General features: G+C 48.0%; 1 protein-coding gene across 1 annotated transcript in view; it reads right to left on the bottom strand.

Annotated features, from left to right (window-relative positions):
- Positions 1-250: 250 nt before the first annotated feature.
- The window catches only part of IFNGR2 (interferon gamma receptor 2 (interferon gamma transducer 1)), a 57,540-nt gene continuing 42,193 nt past the window's right edge, over positions 251-15,597 (bottom strand). Inside the window, exons 7-10 of the mRNA XM_011999146.1 lie at positions 10,814-10,962; positions 5,158-5,317; positions 4,622-4,779; positions 251-959 (exon numbers count right to left, since the gene is read on the bottom strand). Coding sequence (XP_011854536.1) covers positions 825-959; positions 4,622-4,779; positions 5,158-5,317; positions 10,814-10,962 — 602 coding nt within the window. The 3' untranslated portion in view covers positions 251-824. The remainder of the gene's footprint in view (positions 960-4,621; positions 4,780-5,157; positions 5,318-10,813; positions 10,963-15,597) is intronic.

Genomic DNA, 15,597 nt, shown 5'->3' with positions numbered 1-15,597 from the left:
CTCCAGTGATCCACCCACCTCAGCCTCCCAAAGTGTTGGGATTACAGGCGTGAGCCACTGCACTTGGCCCCAGCCTCCTTTATAACCTTTGGAGGATCAAGTAACATCCACAGGAAGTGTTTGCTGAGTTCCCGTGAGGCCTCTGTAGCTCTAGCAGGTGTTATTTAAGAAAAAAACAAGTTTAGATTGAGTAATTTTAAAAAGCTGAAACTCTGCAGAAAATAGGCTACAATAAAGAAAAGACTTCACATAGACTTAAAAAAAAACATGTGCTATACAGTCTTTTATTTCTAGTTTAAAAACAAAATCTTAAATTACTAGGAGTATATTTACAGGATTAATTACATTTTAAGCCAGCACACCATGGAAGTACATGAAGGGCCACTCAGTGTCCTTCACTGGGACAGGCTGGGACAGGTTGTGTGACCTGCCCGAGGGGCTCCAGCTCATTTGCTGAAGTTGAGAAGAAGACCACGTCTTCTGACTGCTCAGCCCAAACAATGAAAAAAGTATCAGAGATGTGTCATATCCATTTTGCTAACAAGCAATTACATGACTTTTTAGTGTTTAAGAGAAGCCTTAATTTTCCTGGGATATCTCCATAGAATCATTCTAAAAACTTGTTTCATTTTGAAAATTCTTCAAGAAAAAAAAAAAAGCTTGTCACCCCCATGAGACCCACTGTCTCTCACAAGGCAGGGACAGGCCTTTTAGAGGCAGGAAAAGGGAATACTGGTCTCTGGGAAGTCCAGACAGAACTCCAGCAGCTCCACTGGTTCGACGATCTCTTCCAGGGGGCCAGTGGGCTAGACCCATGCTTTGGTTCAAAGTGTTTGGAGAACATCTTCTTGCTCCTTTTCTGGAAAGGAAATGATGGACACAGAGTCCCAGACGTCATCCTTTGGTGAGCTGTCCTTGTCCAAGACCTCTAAGATGGGCTGGGTTGGGTCCTTTAAATACTTGGGGAGATTGGAAAACAAAATTGTAATGAGTTTACCAGTTCAATACACCAGACCTCTGAACTTGAGTTTTTGTTGTTGTGCTTTTAAAATTGTTTTGTTTGAGACGGAGTCTCACTCTGTCACCTAGGCTAGAGTGCAGTGGTGTGATCTCGGCTCACTGCAACCTCCGCCTCCTGGGTTCAAGTGATTCTCCTGCCTCAGCCTCCTGAGCAGCTGGGACTACAGGTGCGCGCCACCACGCCTGGCTAATTTTTTGTATTTTTAGTAGAGACGGGGTCTCACCATGTTGGCCAGGCTGGTCTCAAACTCCTGACTGCAAATGACCCAGCCACCTTGGCCTCCCAAAGTACTGGGATTGTAAGTGTGAGCAGCTGCACCTGGCCTACTTTAGTTTTAATTGGTATAGTTGTTATTTTATTAAGGTATAAGTTGATTCTGTCCACCAATGACATAACTTCTTTTTCTTTTTTTTCAACAATGAAACAATTTTTTTTTTCTTTTTTTTTTTTTTGAGTCAGAGTATCTCTTTCACCCAGGCTAGAGTGCAGTGGCGCGATCTCAGCTCACTGCAGCTTCTGCCTCCCAGGTTCAAGCAATCTCCTGCCTCAGCCTCCCAAGTAGCTAGGATTGCAGGCGTGCACCACTACGGCCAGCTAATTTTTTTTTTTTTTTTTTTTGAGATGGAGTCTTGCTCTGTCGCCACGCTGGAGTGCAGTGGCGTGATCTCGGCTCACTGCAACCTCCGAATCCCTGGTTCAAGCGATTCTCCTGCCTCAGCCTCCCGAGTAGCTGGGACTACAGGTGCACGCCTGGGTAAGTTTTGTATTTTTAGTAGAGACAGGGTTTCACCATGTTGGCCCGGTGACCTCGTGATCCACGCGCGTCGGCCTCCCAAAGTGCTGGGATTACAGGCATGAGCCACTGCACCCGGCCAACAACTTCTAATAGTTGAATACTCCTTACCCCTCATCTCAGTAATAACTTTAATACCCATCCCAGGGTTGACCATGTTAATATGCTGAGAGTGTAAAAGGGCAAAACTCAGGAAGAGCAAGTTTCATTTTTTGTTTTTTTTGTCTGATTTTCTGATTGGAAGAAAAGCAAGTTCTTCCTTGCAACCCTCAGTGCAGGCCTGTGGGTTATTAATCTTAAAACATCTCTAAAATGATAACCTTTCAGCGAAGGAGGGACTGGGGGCTCTTGTTCAGCTGTGATGGGGAAAAAGAGGGCAAGTTCGTAAGCATTGGTCTCAGGCACTCCTCCACCCCTCCCCTCACAACAGCGCGCGCACAGCGCACAGCAAGCAGAGAATCTGGGAGGGAGGGCCTTAGGCCTTAACATATAAAGGGGTGTTTCCCAGCGATTAATTTCCCTTTTGCTCCCACAGGCTTTAGGCTTAGCCACAGATTCACCAAGTTACCAAGAACCTAGTATGTAGCTCTTGGAAATGCTGAAAGATACTGGAAGACAATAAGCTTGTAGCTGACTGATGGAAAGAGGAACAAAACCAAAACATGTACCCTTGTGAGACCCCAGAATTATAAGTGAAACATGATTCACTGTTGTCATGTAACTCAGAGACCTTTGGTGGATGTTCTTCACGCTTTCCTAGGAAAGTGGACCGACAGGCCTGTGTTTTCTGTTCATTTCTCAGTGAAATGACTCATAGTAAATTCATGTACTAGGGCTCAGCTGGCCATTCTACCAGGAGAGAGAGATCATGACTGCAAGAAAGATTCTAAGACCTGTTAGGAGCTATGATTTTGTGACAGTATTAACCAGGGAGGTTCTAGTAGGGAATCTGTATATTGCCTATGTACCTAAAATACATCATGACAGATGAAGGAACAAGTGACTAGGGTTCTTTCTGAAAGTGCAGCTGTGTTTCTGTAGACTTGGACCTTATCTAACATCTGTTCACCCTCATGTAACTGAGTAACATTCTGTTTTCAACACCTTTACTCTGGGTTTACCCAAGAATAATGTGAAGCCTCCAGAAGCAAATGCTTTTTATTTAATTTATTTTTATTTTTTGAGATGAAGTTTTGCTCTGTCGCCCAGGCTAAAGTGCTGTGGTGTGATCTTGGCTCACTGTAACTTCCACCTCCTGGTTCAAGTGATTCTCCTGCCTCAGCCTCCTGAGTAGCTGGGATTATAGGCACCCACCATCATGCCTGGCTAATTTTTGTATTTTTAGTAGAGACAGGGTTTCACCATGTTGGCCAGACTGGTCTCCAGCTCCTGACCTCAGGTGATCCTCCTGTCTTGGCCTCCCAAAGTGCTGGGATTACAGGTGTGGTTCACTACGCCTGGCTGCAAATGCTTTTTAAATGTTCTTTTTTCAGCTCGCCTCTCATACCCAAAATGTCCTGACCATGTCCCTCAGAAGGCCCAGTGGTCTCACAGAGCCTCAGGGGGCTGGGGCTATGCAGGAAAATAAGACTTTCCACAAGACGCACGCTGCTGTTCTTTCTCAAGTCCTTCCAAACACTAGCAATACTCACTGGGCAGTGGCGCACAGGGCCTGGCACTCACAGCTCTGGGGGTTGACTCTGCCTTAGGGCCCTCCTAAGCACCCTGTGGGCCCCAAAGCTCAAGCTCCTGATCACCCTCTCCACCACCTTAACATCCTCCAGCCAGGCCACTTCCCTGGCGCATTCTCCAGAGAGCAGAGGAGATCTGCTGCCTGAGACGGGCCTACTGCCACCTTTTTAGCCAATCCCATGCCATTAAAAAAAAATTAAATTGTGGTAAAATGCACATAACATAAAATGTACCATTATAACTCTTTTTAGGTGTACAGTTCGGTAGTGCCAAGCACATTCACATTGTGCAATCATGACCACCATCCATCTCGAGAACTCTCTACAGCTCCAGAACTGAAACTCTGGCCCCACTCAACACGAACTTCCCACTTTCCTCCCTCCACCATCACAACCACCATTCTACTTCCCGTCTTTATGGATCTGATGACTCTGGGGACCTCATTTAAGTGGAAGCATACAGTATCCTTTCGTGACTGTCCTACTCCACTCGGCATAATGTCCTCAAGGTCCATCCACGTGGTGGCATGTGTCACAATCCCCTTCCTTTCTAATGCTGAATGACATTCCATCGTATGGAAAGACCATCCATTGGTTTATCTATTCATCCTTCAACGACACCAGAGTGCTTCCACCTTTTGGCTGCTGTGAATCGAGTCAATATGAACATGGGGTATAAATAACCCCATACAATTTTTAACTCAAATCTCTGTGTCCACGGCTTTGCCCACTGCTGCACTCTTAGGGGTTGCCGGGGCAGTGGGGCCCTGTTGTGTCACCATTAAGATGTCTGCATGGCCAGGCGCAGTGGCTCACGCCTGTAATCCCAGCACTTTGGGAGGCTGAGGTGGGCGGATCACTTGAGGTCAGGAGTTCGAGACCAGTCTGGCCAACACAGCAAAACTCCATCTCTACCAAAAATACAAAAATTAGCAGGCCATGGTGGTGAGCGCTTGTAATACCAGCTACTCAGGAGGCTGAGGCAGAAGAATCGCTTGAACCTGGGAGACGGAGGCTGCAGTGAGCAGAGACTGTACCATGACGCTCCAGCCTGGGCAACAGAGCAAGACCCTATCTCAAAAAAAAAAAAAAAAAAAAAAAGGTGTGCACACATACCTCTTCTATCTGTAACGGAATGCTTGGTGGAGTGTGAAACCAGTATTTAATCAGGCCTCTGTATTTCAGGACCAGGAAGAAACAGGCCCCTGCCAGCACCGACAGCAACGAAAATGTTCCCACGGAGATCAGGATGACTTGCTGAAGCTCGGTGGAGGCTAAAAAAAAGGACATGAAAGTGAACAGAATGATCTTCCTACACACAACACAAACATCAGTTAATGTTCCATCCATGCTGCTTAAAAAGCATTCCTGGCCTAGTAAAATGGGCAGGTGCCCCTATCCCCACCCTCACCCGGTACGCTTACGTTAATAGCTGAAGTCAATCCTGTAATGAAATAAAGCAAGCGGTAGCTGTCCGGCAGCCTCCGCGACCGCAGATCCCAGCACAAGCTCATTACACCTGCAGTTCAGCACTCTCTTCTCACTGGCTCTCCCCACTCCCACCACCCATGACCTCTTAGGCGGTCCCCGATTTCACTATTGGAGGAGTATTCTTTCCCAGTTCAGAAAGGACATAAGAAGGTATATTTTACCATCTGCCATCGTTTTGTAGCAAGATGTGTTGCTTAAATGCCCCAGTCTAAAGATGTTACTTTTGTTCCAAAGCAGTTGTGCCTGGACTTGTAAACAGTACACTCTGAAGGGTTTTAAGTTATCCAATGAAATGGAGTTGCTTCTGAAAGGGCCTTTGACCTGTTTTAAAAACACCACAAGCACACATGTAAATCCCTTGAATGAACACGGCCAAGCTGCCTCCATCTTTTCTGATGTTTCCTCAAATTCACTGTGAACACGACAACCAAAGGAGAAGAAGATGCCATTTTTAGCGGGTCACTGGCGGGCAGTGGATACATTGTATGTGTGAAAACTGGTGTGTTGTGTGGTCAAAGAGGCTGATAGCTTTAGAACTGTTTCTGGCTGTGTGGTCTCAGAGTGCCCATTGTAATAACTAGACTTCAGTAAATCCCAATTTCTAGGATAACCTTTTTCTCCTCTAAAATTAACATTTTGGGCTGGATGGGGTGGCTCACGCCTGTGATCCCACCACTTTGGGAGGCCAAGGTGGGCGGATCACCTGAGGTCAGGAGTTGGAGACCAGCCTGGCAAACATCGCAAAACCCTGTCTCCACTAAAAGTACAAAAATTAGCTGGATGTGGTGGCGCACACCTGTAATCCCAGCTGCATGGGAGGCTGACGGAGGAGAATCACTTGGACCAGGAGGCGGAGGCTGCAGTGAGCCAAGATTGCGCCACTGCACTCCAGCCTGGGTGACAGAGCAACACTGCATCTCAAAACAAACAAACTAATATTTTGTATTTCTTTCTTTCTTCTTCTTTTTTTTTTTTTTTTTGAGATGGAGTTTCGCTCTGTCACCAGGCTGGATTGCAGTGGTGCAACCTCAGCTCACTGCAACCTCCGCTTCCCAGGTTCAAGCAATTCTCCTGCCTCCAACTCCTGAGTTGCTGGGATTATAGGTGCCCACCACCACGTCCAGCTCATTTTTGTATTTTTAGTAGAGACAGGGTTTCCCCATGTTGCCCAGGCTGGTCTTGAGCTCCTGACCTCAGGTGATCCACCTGCCTCGGCCTCCCAAAGTGCTGGGATTACAGGCTTGAGCCACCACGCCCAGCCAACATTTTGTATCTCATAGTTAATCTAGATACCTCAAGGTAGTCAACAGAGAAAAAATTATTCTAGGAAATAATGTTCCTTTCATTCCCAACCTGCTTCTAGTTTGACCAAAATGTGCTTGATCCTCCTATAGTTTCAGCTAAAATGACCTTAGAGATTTATGACATCAGGAGACAACTGGACTGCAGACTCCAGGAGGGTTCTGTGTCTCCTCCCTGCATCCCCCTGTTGCCTCGAGCAGACCTTGCTGCCTCCCCACCTGGTCCTCCAGGCAATGGCTCCTCACTCTTGTCCTGGCAAGGTTGTCATTGTCCCACCCCGAAGTGGAAAACAGCGATACCCTACTATGGCAATATAGGGTTTCTTGCAAAGAACTGTTTTCTAATTTTGAGATACAATATAATCCACTGCAGTCACATGAAATGACGGCATAACATATGCTTGAAAACATGGGAAGACAAGGCTGCTAAACTGTTAACTGAAAAAAGGCAGATTATCCAAATACAGAACATGTTATTATTTTTTAAAATAGAAAAATAGGCCAGGCGTGGTGGCTCATGCCTGTAATACCAGCACTTCGGGAGGCTGAGGTGGGACAATCACTTGAGTTTGAGCTTGGGTAACATAGTGAGACCCCCTCCCCGTGTCTCTATGAAAAAAAATAAATAAATAAGCTGGTCATGGTGGTGCATGCCTATAGTCCCAGCTGCTTGGGAGGCCAAAGTGGGAGGACGGCTTGAGCCTGGGAATTGGAGGCTACGGTGAGCTATGATTGCACCACTGCACTCCAGCCTGGGTGAGAGAGTGGAATTGTCTCTGAAAAATTAAAGTTAAAAAATAAAAATACAAACATAATTGTATTATCTATGAATTGCAGTATTACTTGATGGTTTTACATTATCTTTTCTTCTGTTTAGTGGTGGTGACTGCCAGGGCAGAGGAAGACGCGATTTTAAGGATGAAAATTCCCTTTGGGTTTATTTCAGCATTCAACTGGAATTCCTAAAATTCAGAATCACAGACTGCAGAAGAGCTAATGTAACAGGCCTAACACTAATGGCCTTTGAAGGGCCTGATTTCAAGGTCGACCCTTGGCTGACATCTGGGAATTTGTGTGCGTGTGTGTGTGTGTGTGTGTGTGTGTGTGTGTGTGTGTTTGAGACGGAGTCTTGCTCCATTGCCCAGGCTGGAGTGCAGTGGCGATCTCAACTCGCTGCAACCTCCACCTCCCAGGTTGAAGCAATTCTCCTGCTTCAGCCTCCCAAGTAACTGGGATCACAGGGGCCCGCCACCACGCCTGGCTAATTTTTGTATTTTTAGTAGAGATGGGTTTTCACCATGCTGGCCAGGCCTGTCTCGAACCCCTGACCCCAAATGATCCGCCTGCCTCGGCCTCCCACAGTGCTGGGGTTTCAGGCGTGAGCCACGGCGCCCAGCCTGGGAATTTGGATTTCAGGTTTATGCCTCCCATTCCCAAACTGGTAAGGTGGCTTTACTGTCCCTACACTGTTTGCAGTGTGTCTTCTTTATGAGGAGCATCTGCTTTCCTTCTGGGAGTTGGAATTTTGGCATACGCTAGACAGAAGGTGCGTATGTGGCTAGCCCCAGTAAAAACCCTGGGTGCTGGGTCTCTCACAAGCCTCCCTGGCAGACAGCAGTTCACGCGTGCAGTCACAGCTTGCTGGTGGAGGAATGAAGTGTGTCCTGCGTGACTCCGCTCGGGGAGGGTTCCCAGAAGCCCACCCCTGGACACCTGCGGACTTTCCTTCATGTGCCTCTTCCCTTTGCCAATTTTGCTTTGCATCCTTTTGCTGTAAAAAATCAGGGTGTGGGCCAGGCACAGATGGGGAGGCTGAGACAGGAGAATCTCTTGAACCCATGAGCCGAGACTGTGGCACTGCACTCCACCCTGGGTGACACAGTGAAACTCTGTCTCAGAACAAAACAAAACAAAAGAAATGAGAGTGTGGCTGTGCTGGGCCCTGGGAGTCCTTTGGGCGATCTAGGGTGGGTCTTGGGGAACCCAACACAGACTCACAGCTGGAACAAAGATCCCGTCGGTGGCTTTCAGAGTCATTTCAAAGTCATTGACTTTTGATCATGGAAGCCAAGTACAGATGCTCTGGTCTGATGGAGGAAAGGGGCTTGGGGGCCCTCATGGCTGCTCGTCTTCACAGGCTCCGGCTTACAGCTCAGTTGTTTCATTTTATACATGAGGAAGCTGCAGCCCAGAGAGGCTAAGTGACATGGTGCTAAGCGGGTACCAGGCAGTGGAGGCCTGTTCTGTGCCCTCTATATAAGCGCATGCTGCTCAAAGAGGCTGGCCCCAGGGTCCTGGAGCTGAGTCGTCCAGTGCTGCGCAGCCCTGGCCGGCTCTAGGATACAAGTGGCAACTCGCCCTCTGGGGGCCGACTCAGTGCAGAGAAATGGATGGATTCCATCCTAAAAAAAATATAGGCGGGCCCTTGGGGAGGTAGCACAGCAACACAGTGCCCTCAAGTGAAGAAACCAACCAAAGGGTGGAGAAAAACGTGGCCAGAGCGCCCACCCCATCTCCTGCATTTCCGGCACCATATCCGGTTGGTGAGGACAGCTTGGAAGAGGCAGAGTCTCTCTCTTCTGGATTCTGCCAGGCTCCCTCTATTCTAATTGACCCAGATCTTGAGCTCTGATTTGGAGAAATGATTTTTCCCTATTTCCTAGATGCTAAATCTGTTTTTCAGTGAGTCTCAACCTTGCCAGTTTCATACTCCCCATGATGAAATGAAGAGGAGGCTGGGAACAGGGGCTCATGCCTGTAACCTCAGCACTTTCGGAGACTGAGGTGGGCAGATTGTTTGAGACCAGGAGTTCGAGACCAGCTTGAGCAACATGGCAAAACCCTATCTCTACAAAAAAAATTTTAAAATGTTAGCCGGGTCTGGTTGGCACAGGCTTGTAATTCCAGCTACTGGGGAGGCTGAAGTGGGTGGATTGCTTGAGCCTGGGAGGTAGAGGTTGCAGTGAGCCAAGATTGTACCATAGTACTCCAGCCTGGGCAACAGTGAGACTGTCTCAAAAAAACAACAATAGGCCGGGCGCGGTGGCTCACGCCTGTAATCCCAGCACTTTGGGAGGCCAAGGTGGGCGGATCACGAGGTCAGGAGATCGAGACCTTCCTGGCTAACACGGTGAAACCCCATCTCTACTAAAAATACAAAAAATTAGCAGGGCGTGGTGGCGGGCGCCTGTAGTCCCAGCTATTCAGGGGGCTGAGGCAGGAGAATGGCGTGAACCTGGGAGGCAGAGCTTGCTGTGAGCCGAGATCGCGCCACTGCAGTCCGGCCTGGGCGACAGAGCGAGACTGTCTCAAAAAAAAAAAGAAAAAGAAAAAAAGAAAAAAAGAACAATAATTTTTTTAAAAAGAGAGAAGTGCAGATACAAAGTGTATGGCAGAAAAACATGGTGGTCAAGAGCAGGGCTCTGAAGGTAGGCATCTCTGCTCTGCTCTGCCATTGGTTTGCTGCTGACCTGAGGCAAGTCACTTAACGACTTGGATTCCCTCTCTGCAAACGGATTAGTATAAAGATGAAATGGGCTAGGCACGGTGGCTCATGCCTGTAATCCCAGCACTTTGGGTGGCCAAGGTGGGCAGATCACCTGAGGTCAGGAGTTCGAGACCAGCCTGACCAATATGGTGAAACCCCGTCTCTACTAAAAATACAAAAACTAGCTGGGCATCAAGAACAAAACTCCAGCTAAAAAAAAAAAAGATGAAATGAGATGAAGTATCTAAAATTCTAAAATGCTGGCCCAGAGCCAAACACAAAGGAAGCTCTCAATAAATGTAAGCTCTTATTATCAAAAACCATAATAATGTTGAATTTAGGAAATCATGAAGTTCACATAGATAACAGAACCTCATTAAACACAGCTGGGATAATTTAGGCACTGGACATGCTTCAAGACCATCATGTTTTTTCCTGTACTCCCCGAGGCTGACCAGGCCCCTCTGATGTCATGCACCTCTGTTAATGTGATCACCTGCCACAGCCCCTCGTGGCTTGCGTTTCTGACCGATATAGGCACCCACAGTTCTTCATGTGTGCCACACTGTCTCATACCTGCTGCTCTCTGGAAGGCTCTTTCTCCCTTTGTTTCCCCCCGATTCCACATGTGCCCTTTTCACAAACTGTTCAAACATTTATACAGTTAAGCCTTGCAGGCTGTAGTTGTGGATTCCTCATGGAGAACCGGGCCCACTAAAACCTCCTCCAAACTGCAGAGCGTGGCAAAGGCATTGTGAGCAGGGCACTGGCTAAGTCTGGACCCCACACAAGGAAACAGAGTGACATCAAAGGATGGCCAGCCCTTCAGATTGGCCTGGCGGAGGGAGGTCTCAGCACACCGAGTGGAAAAACAGGTCTTGAAGAGGACGATGAAAACAGGCTCAGGGCTCAGTCTCTATGGGGACACGAGGACACCCTGTTTTTGCCCATGTTAAAGGTTTCTTTCTATTGCTAAGCCAGAAACTGCAAAGAAAAGAAAATCCAAACAAAAAAGGAACATGCTCTTGCCTGTTGGATTCCTCCTTTTTCCCAGTAATGGACATAATACCAAAACAAGGCTGTGGAGGTATCAGCGATGTCAAAGGGAGAAGAGAACCTGATGATGAGGGAGCCTTCTCCTGGGGTCACCTCAATGTTTTCTGGAGGCCCGACAGTCACTGAAAAAGAATTACAAAGAGAAAATCATACACATACACATATGTATTATAGATATAATACACTCTATATATGTATAATGCAATACATATATATAGTGGGTGTAGATATATACACACATATATTTTTATCTATCTATTTATTTATTTATTATTTTTTCGAGACGGAGTCTTGCTCTGTCACCCAGGCCAGAGTGCAGTCGCGCAATCTCGGCTCACCGCAACCTCCACCTCCCGGGCTCAAGCAATTCTCTTGCCTCAGCCTCTCAAGTAGCTGGGATTACAGGCGTGTGCCACCATGTCCGGCTAATTTTTATATTTTTAGTAGAGACAGGGTATCTTCATGTTGGCCAGGCTGTTCTCAAACTCCTGACCTCGTGATCCGCCTGCCTCAGCCTGCCAAAGTGCTGAGATTACAGGCGTGAGCCACTGCGCCTGGCCTATTTATTTTATTTTATTTTATTTTATTTATTTATTTATTTATTTATTTATTTATTTATTTATTTATTTATTTTTGAGATGGAATGTTGCTCATGTCGCCCAGGCTGGAGTACAGTGGTGCAATCCCGGCTCACTGCAACCTCTGCCTTCAGGGTTCAAGCGATTCTCCTGCCTCAGCCTCTCGTGTAGCTGCAATTACAGGCACATGCCACTACACCCAGATAATTTTTATATTTTTAGTAGAGACGGTGTTTCACCAAGTTGGCCAGGCTGGTTTCAAACTACTGACCTCAGGTGATCTGCCCGCCTTGGCCTCCCAAAGTGCCGGGATTACAGGCGTGAGCCACTGCGCCCAGCCATATTTCTATTTATACATGCAGTGGAGCTGACTTTGGATGCACAAGTCTACAAGAGGCGGCTCCAGGTGTGAGGCTGACTTGAAGGCAGCACCTGGAGTGTGAGCCACCACACCCATGCTCCAGGTAGGAGGAGAGGCCTTGAGGCAGTCCACAGTGTGGCCCAGAGCAAGTCCCTCTGGCTCCTCAGGGGGCAGCTCGGATGCCAGAAGGTGAGATTCCACCAGGCAGGTGCAAAAGCCTCCCTGAATGAAAGGCCGCCAGAGCCAGTGTCTCTTACAATAATCCCCTAGGAGTTGTTTCCAGGGCCCCCACAAAGGACACGCCTAATTGCAAGAATCACTGTGCCCAGCAGATCGCAGAGATGTGGCTTTCTACCAGGTATTTAGGATTGTCACAGCTGAGATGCAGTTTACCAATCAGGGGCCATGTGACCATAAGTAGTGCCACTTAGTAACACGGTTGACATGACACCTTTAGTGTCAGCTTTCCAGAGAAACAAAACTGGAAGGTTAACCAAAGGTCAAATTTTCCTGTGGAGGGGAAATGATTTTGTTAGCCCTTACCTACAATATACATAAAATTCCAATATAACTGAGCAAAAGTGGTGTTTATAAACTTTACGTACATTTGTCTCCTAGCTTCTTGTAATACTATGTTTATTTATTAATTAAAATAAATTTTTTTGAGACAGGGTCTTGGCCTGTTGCCCAGGCTGGAGTACAGTAGTGCAATCGTGGCTCACTGCAACCTCGAACTCCCAGGCACCCGAGTGAAGTGATCCAACCACTTCAGCCTCCCAAGTACCTGAGACTACAGGCCCGTGCCACCAAGCCTAATTTTTTTTGCTTTTTTGTAAAGCTGGAGTTTTCCCATGTTGCCCAGACTGGTCTTGAACTCCTGGGCTCCTTCTGCCTCAACCTCCAAAAGTACTGGGATTCCAGGTGTGAGCCACCATACCCATACTATATTTAAACACGGTAAGTGAGAAGTGTTGCCATGGTAAGTCTGTTTGTTCAGGCTTTTCACATAATTCACCTCATAGTCACCTCACGCTAGGACGGTGACTCACGATGTGCTATCAGTGAGGGCTATGAAGCATTTATTAAGTAAGCATGCACATTGTATAATTCACCAGAGGAACTCAGATCAAAGTACAGGTTGGGTCCTCGAAATTCTAAGAGACCAATGTCTCCACATTTTACACAAGGAGACAATGCTGTCACTGTGAGTTCACAACAGCGGGGCTGGATTCTCTCCCCTGGGCACTCCAGGTTGGTGAGGGTTAGGTGTATGATCTGGCCAAGCTTCTCTCTGTGCAAAAGAACTACTGAGTTTGTAGCTGTGCCCTCTTATTTGTTCTGGTGGAGGTGCTAAGTCCAGACAACTCCCAGTGGCAGAAGCAGGGTCAGGCCTGGCCCACCAACAGCCACAGTGATGTTCGTGGATTGACTGCTAGTGACAAAATGGTCTTCCATTCAGCCTGCTCAGGGACGCTGGCACACACATTCTCCAGCTTCCCTTGGCCCAGCTAAGTGAGCAGAGCATGCAGAAGCACGTTGCAGAAGCGCCTGCAGGGCCTGGCTGTAGGACACGTTCTTTGGGTATCTCCATTAGCACGTGGGAGTGTGGACACCAGCCACAGCTGGCCACTGTACGGCTGAAAGCACAGGGCTCAGACCTGCCCTTCTGAAGAAAGTCCCGACCTGGAATCTGATATGAACCTGGTAAACCTTGTCTCTAGAGGGGAGAACAATCTGACTCCTCTCACAGCACTGGAGGAAGGCTGGCTCCAGGAACACCGGACGACAATGCGTGGAGCCTCCAGGCAAACGGCCTTTCCACGAAGCCTCTCACGGATCAGTGTCACCACCAAATATGGGTATCCCGGGCAGGGCGTGGTGGCTCACACCTGTAATCCCAGCACTTTGGGAGGCCAAGGTGGGCGGATCACTTGAGGTCAGGAGTTTGAGACCAGCCTGGTCAACATGCGGAAATGCCATTTCTACTAAAAATACAAAAATTAGGCTATGTGCAGTGGCTCACGCCTGTAATCCCAACACTTTGGGAGGCCGAGGCGGGCGGATCAGGAGGTCAGGAGATCGAGACCATCCTGGCTAACACAGTGAAACCCCATCTCTACTAAAAATACAAAAAATTAGCCAGGAGCAGTGGCAGGCACCTGTAGTCCCAGCTACTCCGAAGGTTGAGGCAGGAGAATGGCGTGAACCCGGAAGGTGGAGTTTGCAGTGAGCCAAAATCGCGCCGCTGCACTGCAGCCTGGGCCACAGAGCGAGACTCTGTCTCAAAAATAAAATAAAAAAAAAATTAGCTGGGCATGGTGGTGCGTGCCTATAATCCTAGCTACTCAGGAGGCTGAGGCAGGAGAATCACTTGAACCTGGGAGGCAGAGGTTGCAGTGAGCCGAGATCGTGCCACTGCACTCCAGCCTGGGTGACAAGAGTGAAACTCTGTCTCACAAAAACAAAAACAAAATTAACTGGGGTGTGGTGGCACATGCATGTAATCCCAGCTACTGGGGAGGCTGAGGCACAAGAATCACTTAAACCTGGAGGCGGAGGTTGCAGTGAGCTGAGATTGCTCCACTGCACTCCAGCCTGGGCGACACAGTGAGACTGCCTCAAAAAAACAAAAAACAAAACAAAAAAACAAATAAGGTTATCCCCATTTCTCGGATGAGGAAACAGAAGCCAGGAGGTGACACTATTTGCCCAGAGTAACAGCCAGTAAATGGCAGAGTTGGGATAAGAACCCAGGCGGGGGTGATGCCAACGCCCGCTCCCTCCAACCACCATCTCACTCCTCCACTTGGTAAACCTCCTTCATGTCCATTACTGATTCTAACGCCACCAGCAGAGGTGAAAGTGGCAGGTATGAGGTGAGACCACCACTGTGTCAAGCTTTTCAAGCACGCGGGCAAAGAATAGCAACCCAGCCAGTAACTAACAGAAACATGGGTGCTTGACTCCAGCTGAGAGCGGCAGCTGGCTGGTACCAGACCCAATGTCACTATACACCCTGCTTCTGTTACCTTCTCTTGATCCCTGGGCAGTGGTGGTAACTATCATTCCTCTTTTTTTTTTTTTAAATGATGGAGCCTCGCTCTATCACCCAGGCTGGAGTGCAATGGTGTAATCTTGGCTCACTGCAACCTCCACCTTCCAGATTCAAGAGATTCTCCCGCCTCAGCCTCCAGGCTTAAGTGATTCTCATGCCTCAGCCTCCCCAGTAGCTGGGATTACAGGCATGCGCCACCATACCCAACTAACTTTTGTATTTTTAGTAGAGATGGGGGTTTCACCATGTTGGCCAGGCTGGTCTCGAACTCCTAACCTCAGATGATCTGCCTGCCTCAGCCTCCCAAAGTGCTGGGACTGCAGGGGTGAGCCACTGTGCCCGGCCATCATTACTTCATACTCCTAATTCCCACTTATTTGACACTTTATAGCTCAAATGGGGGGTGGTTCTGTACCCAAGGACAAATGGCTTGTCCACAGCAGACGAGGAACCAGCAGGACTGCCTGGTCTTCTCTGTTTCTATCCCTCACAGCACCTAGCACAAACCACTGATTTAAAAAAAAAAAAAACTTAAAAAAAAAATAGAGATGGGGTCTTGCTATGTTCCCTAGGCCCATCTTGAACTCCTGAGCTCAAGCAATCCTCCCATCTCAGCCTCCCAGTGGGCTAAGATCACAGGCATGAGCCTCTCTAAAAAAACTTTTTATTGGCCGGGCATGGTGGCTCACACCTGTAATCCCAGCACTTTGGGAGGCCGAGGCAGGTGGATCACGAGGTCAGGAGATCAAGACCATCCTGGCTA

This window comes from Mandrillus leucophaeus, unplaced genomic scaffold (genome assembly GCF_000951045.1).
Source record: "Mandrillus leucophaeus isolate KB7577 unplaced genomic scaffold, Mleu.le_1.0 Scaffold582, whole genome shotgun sequence".
Lineage (NCBI taxonomy): Eukaryota > Metazoa > Chordata > Mammalia > Primates > Cercopithecidae > Mandrillus > Mandrillus leucophaeus.
Note: the sequence above shows the minus strand (reverse complement) of the source record. Positions and strands in the feature narration are given on the sequence as shown.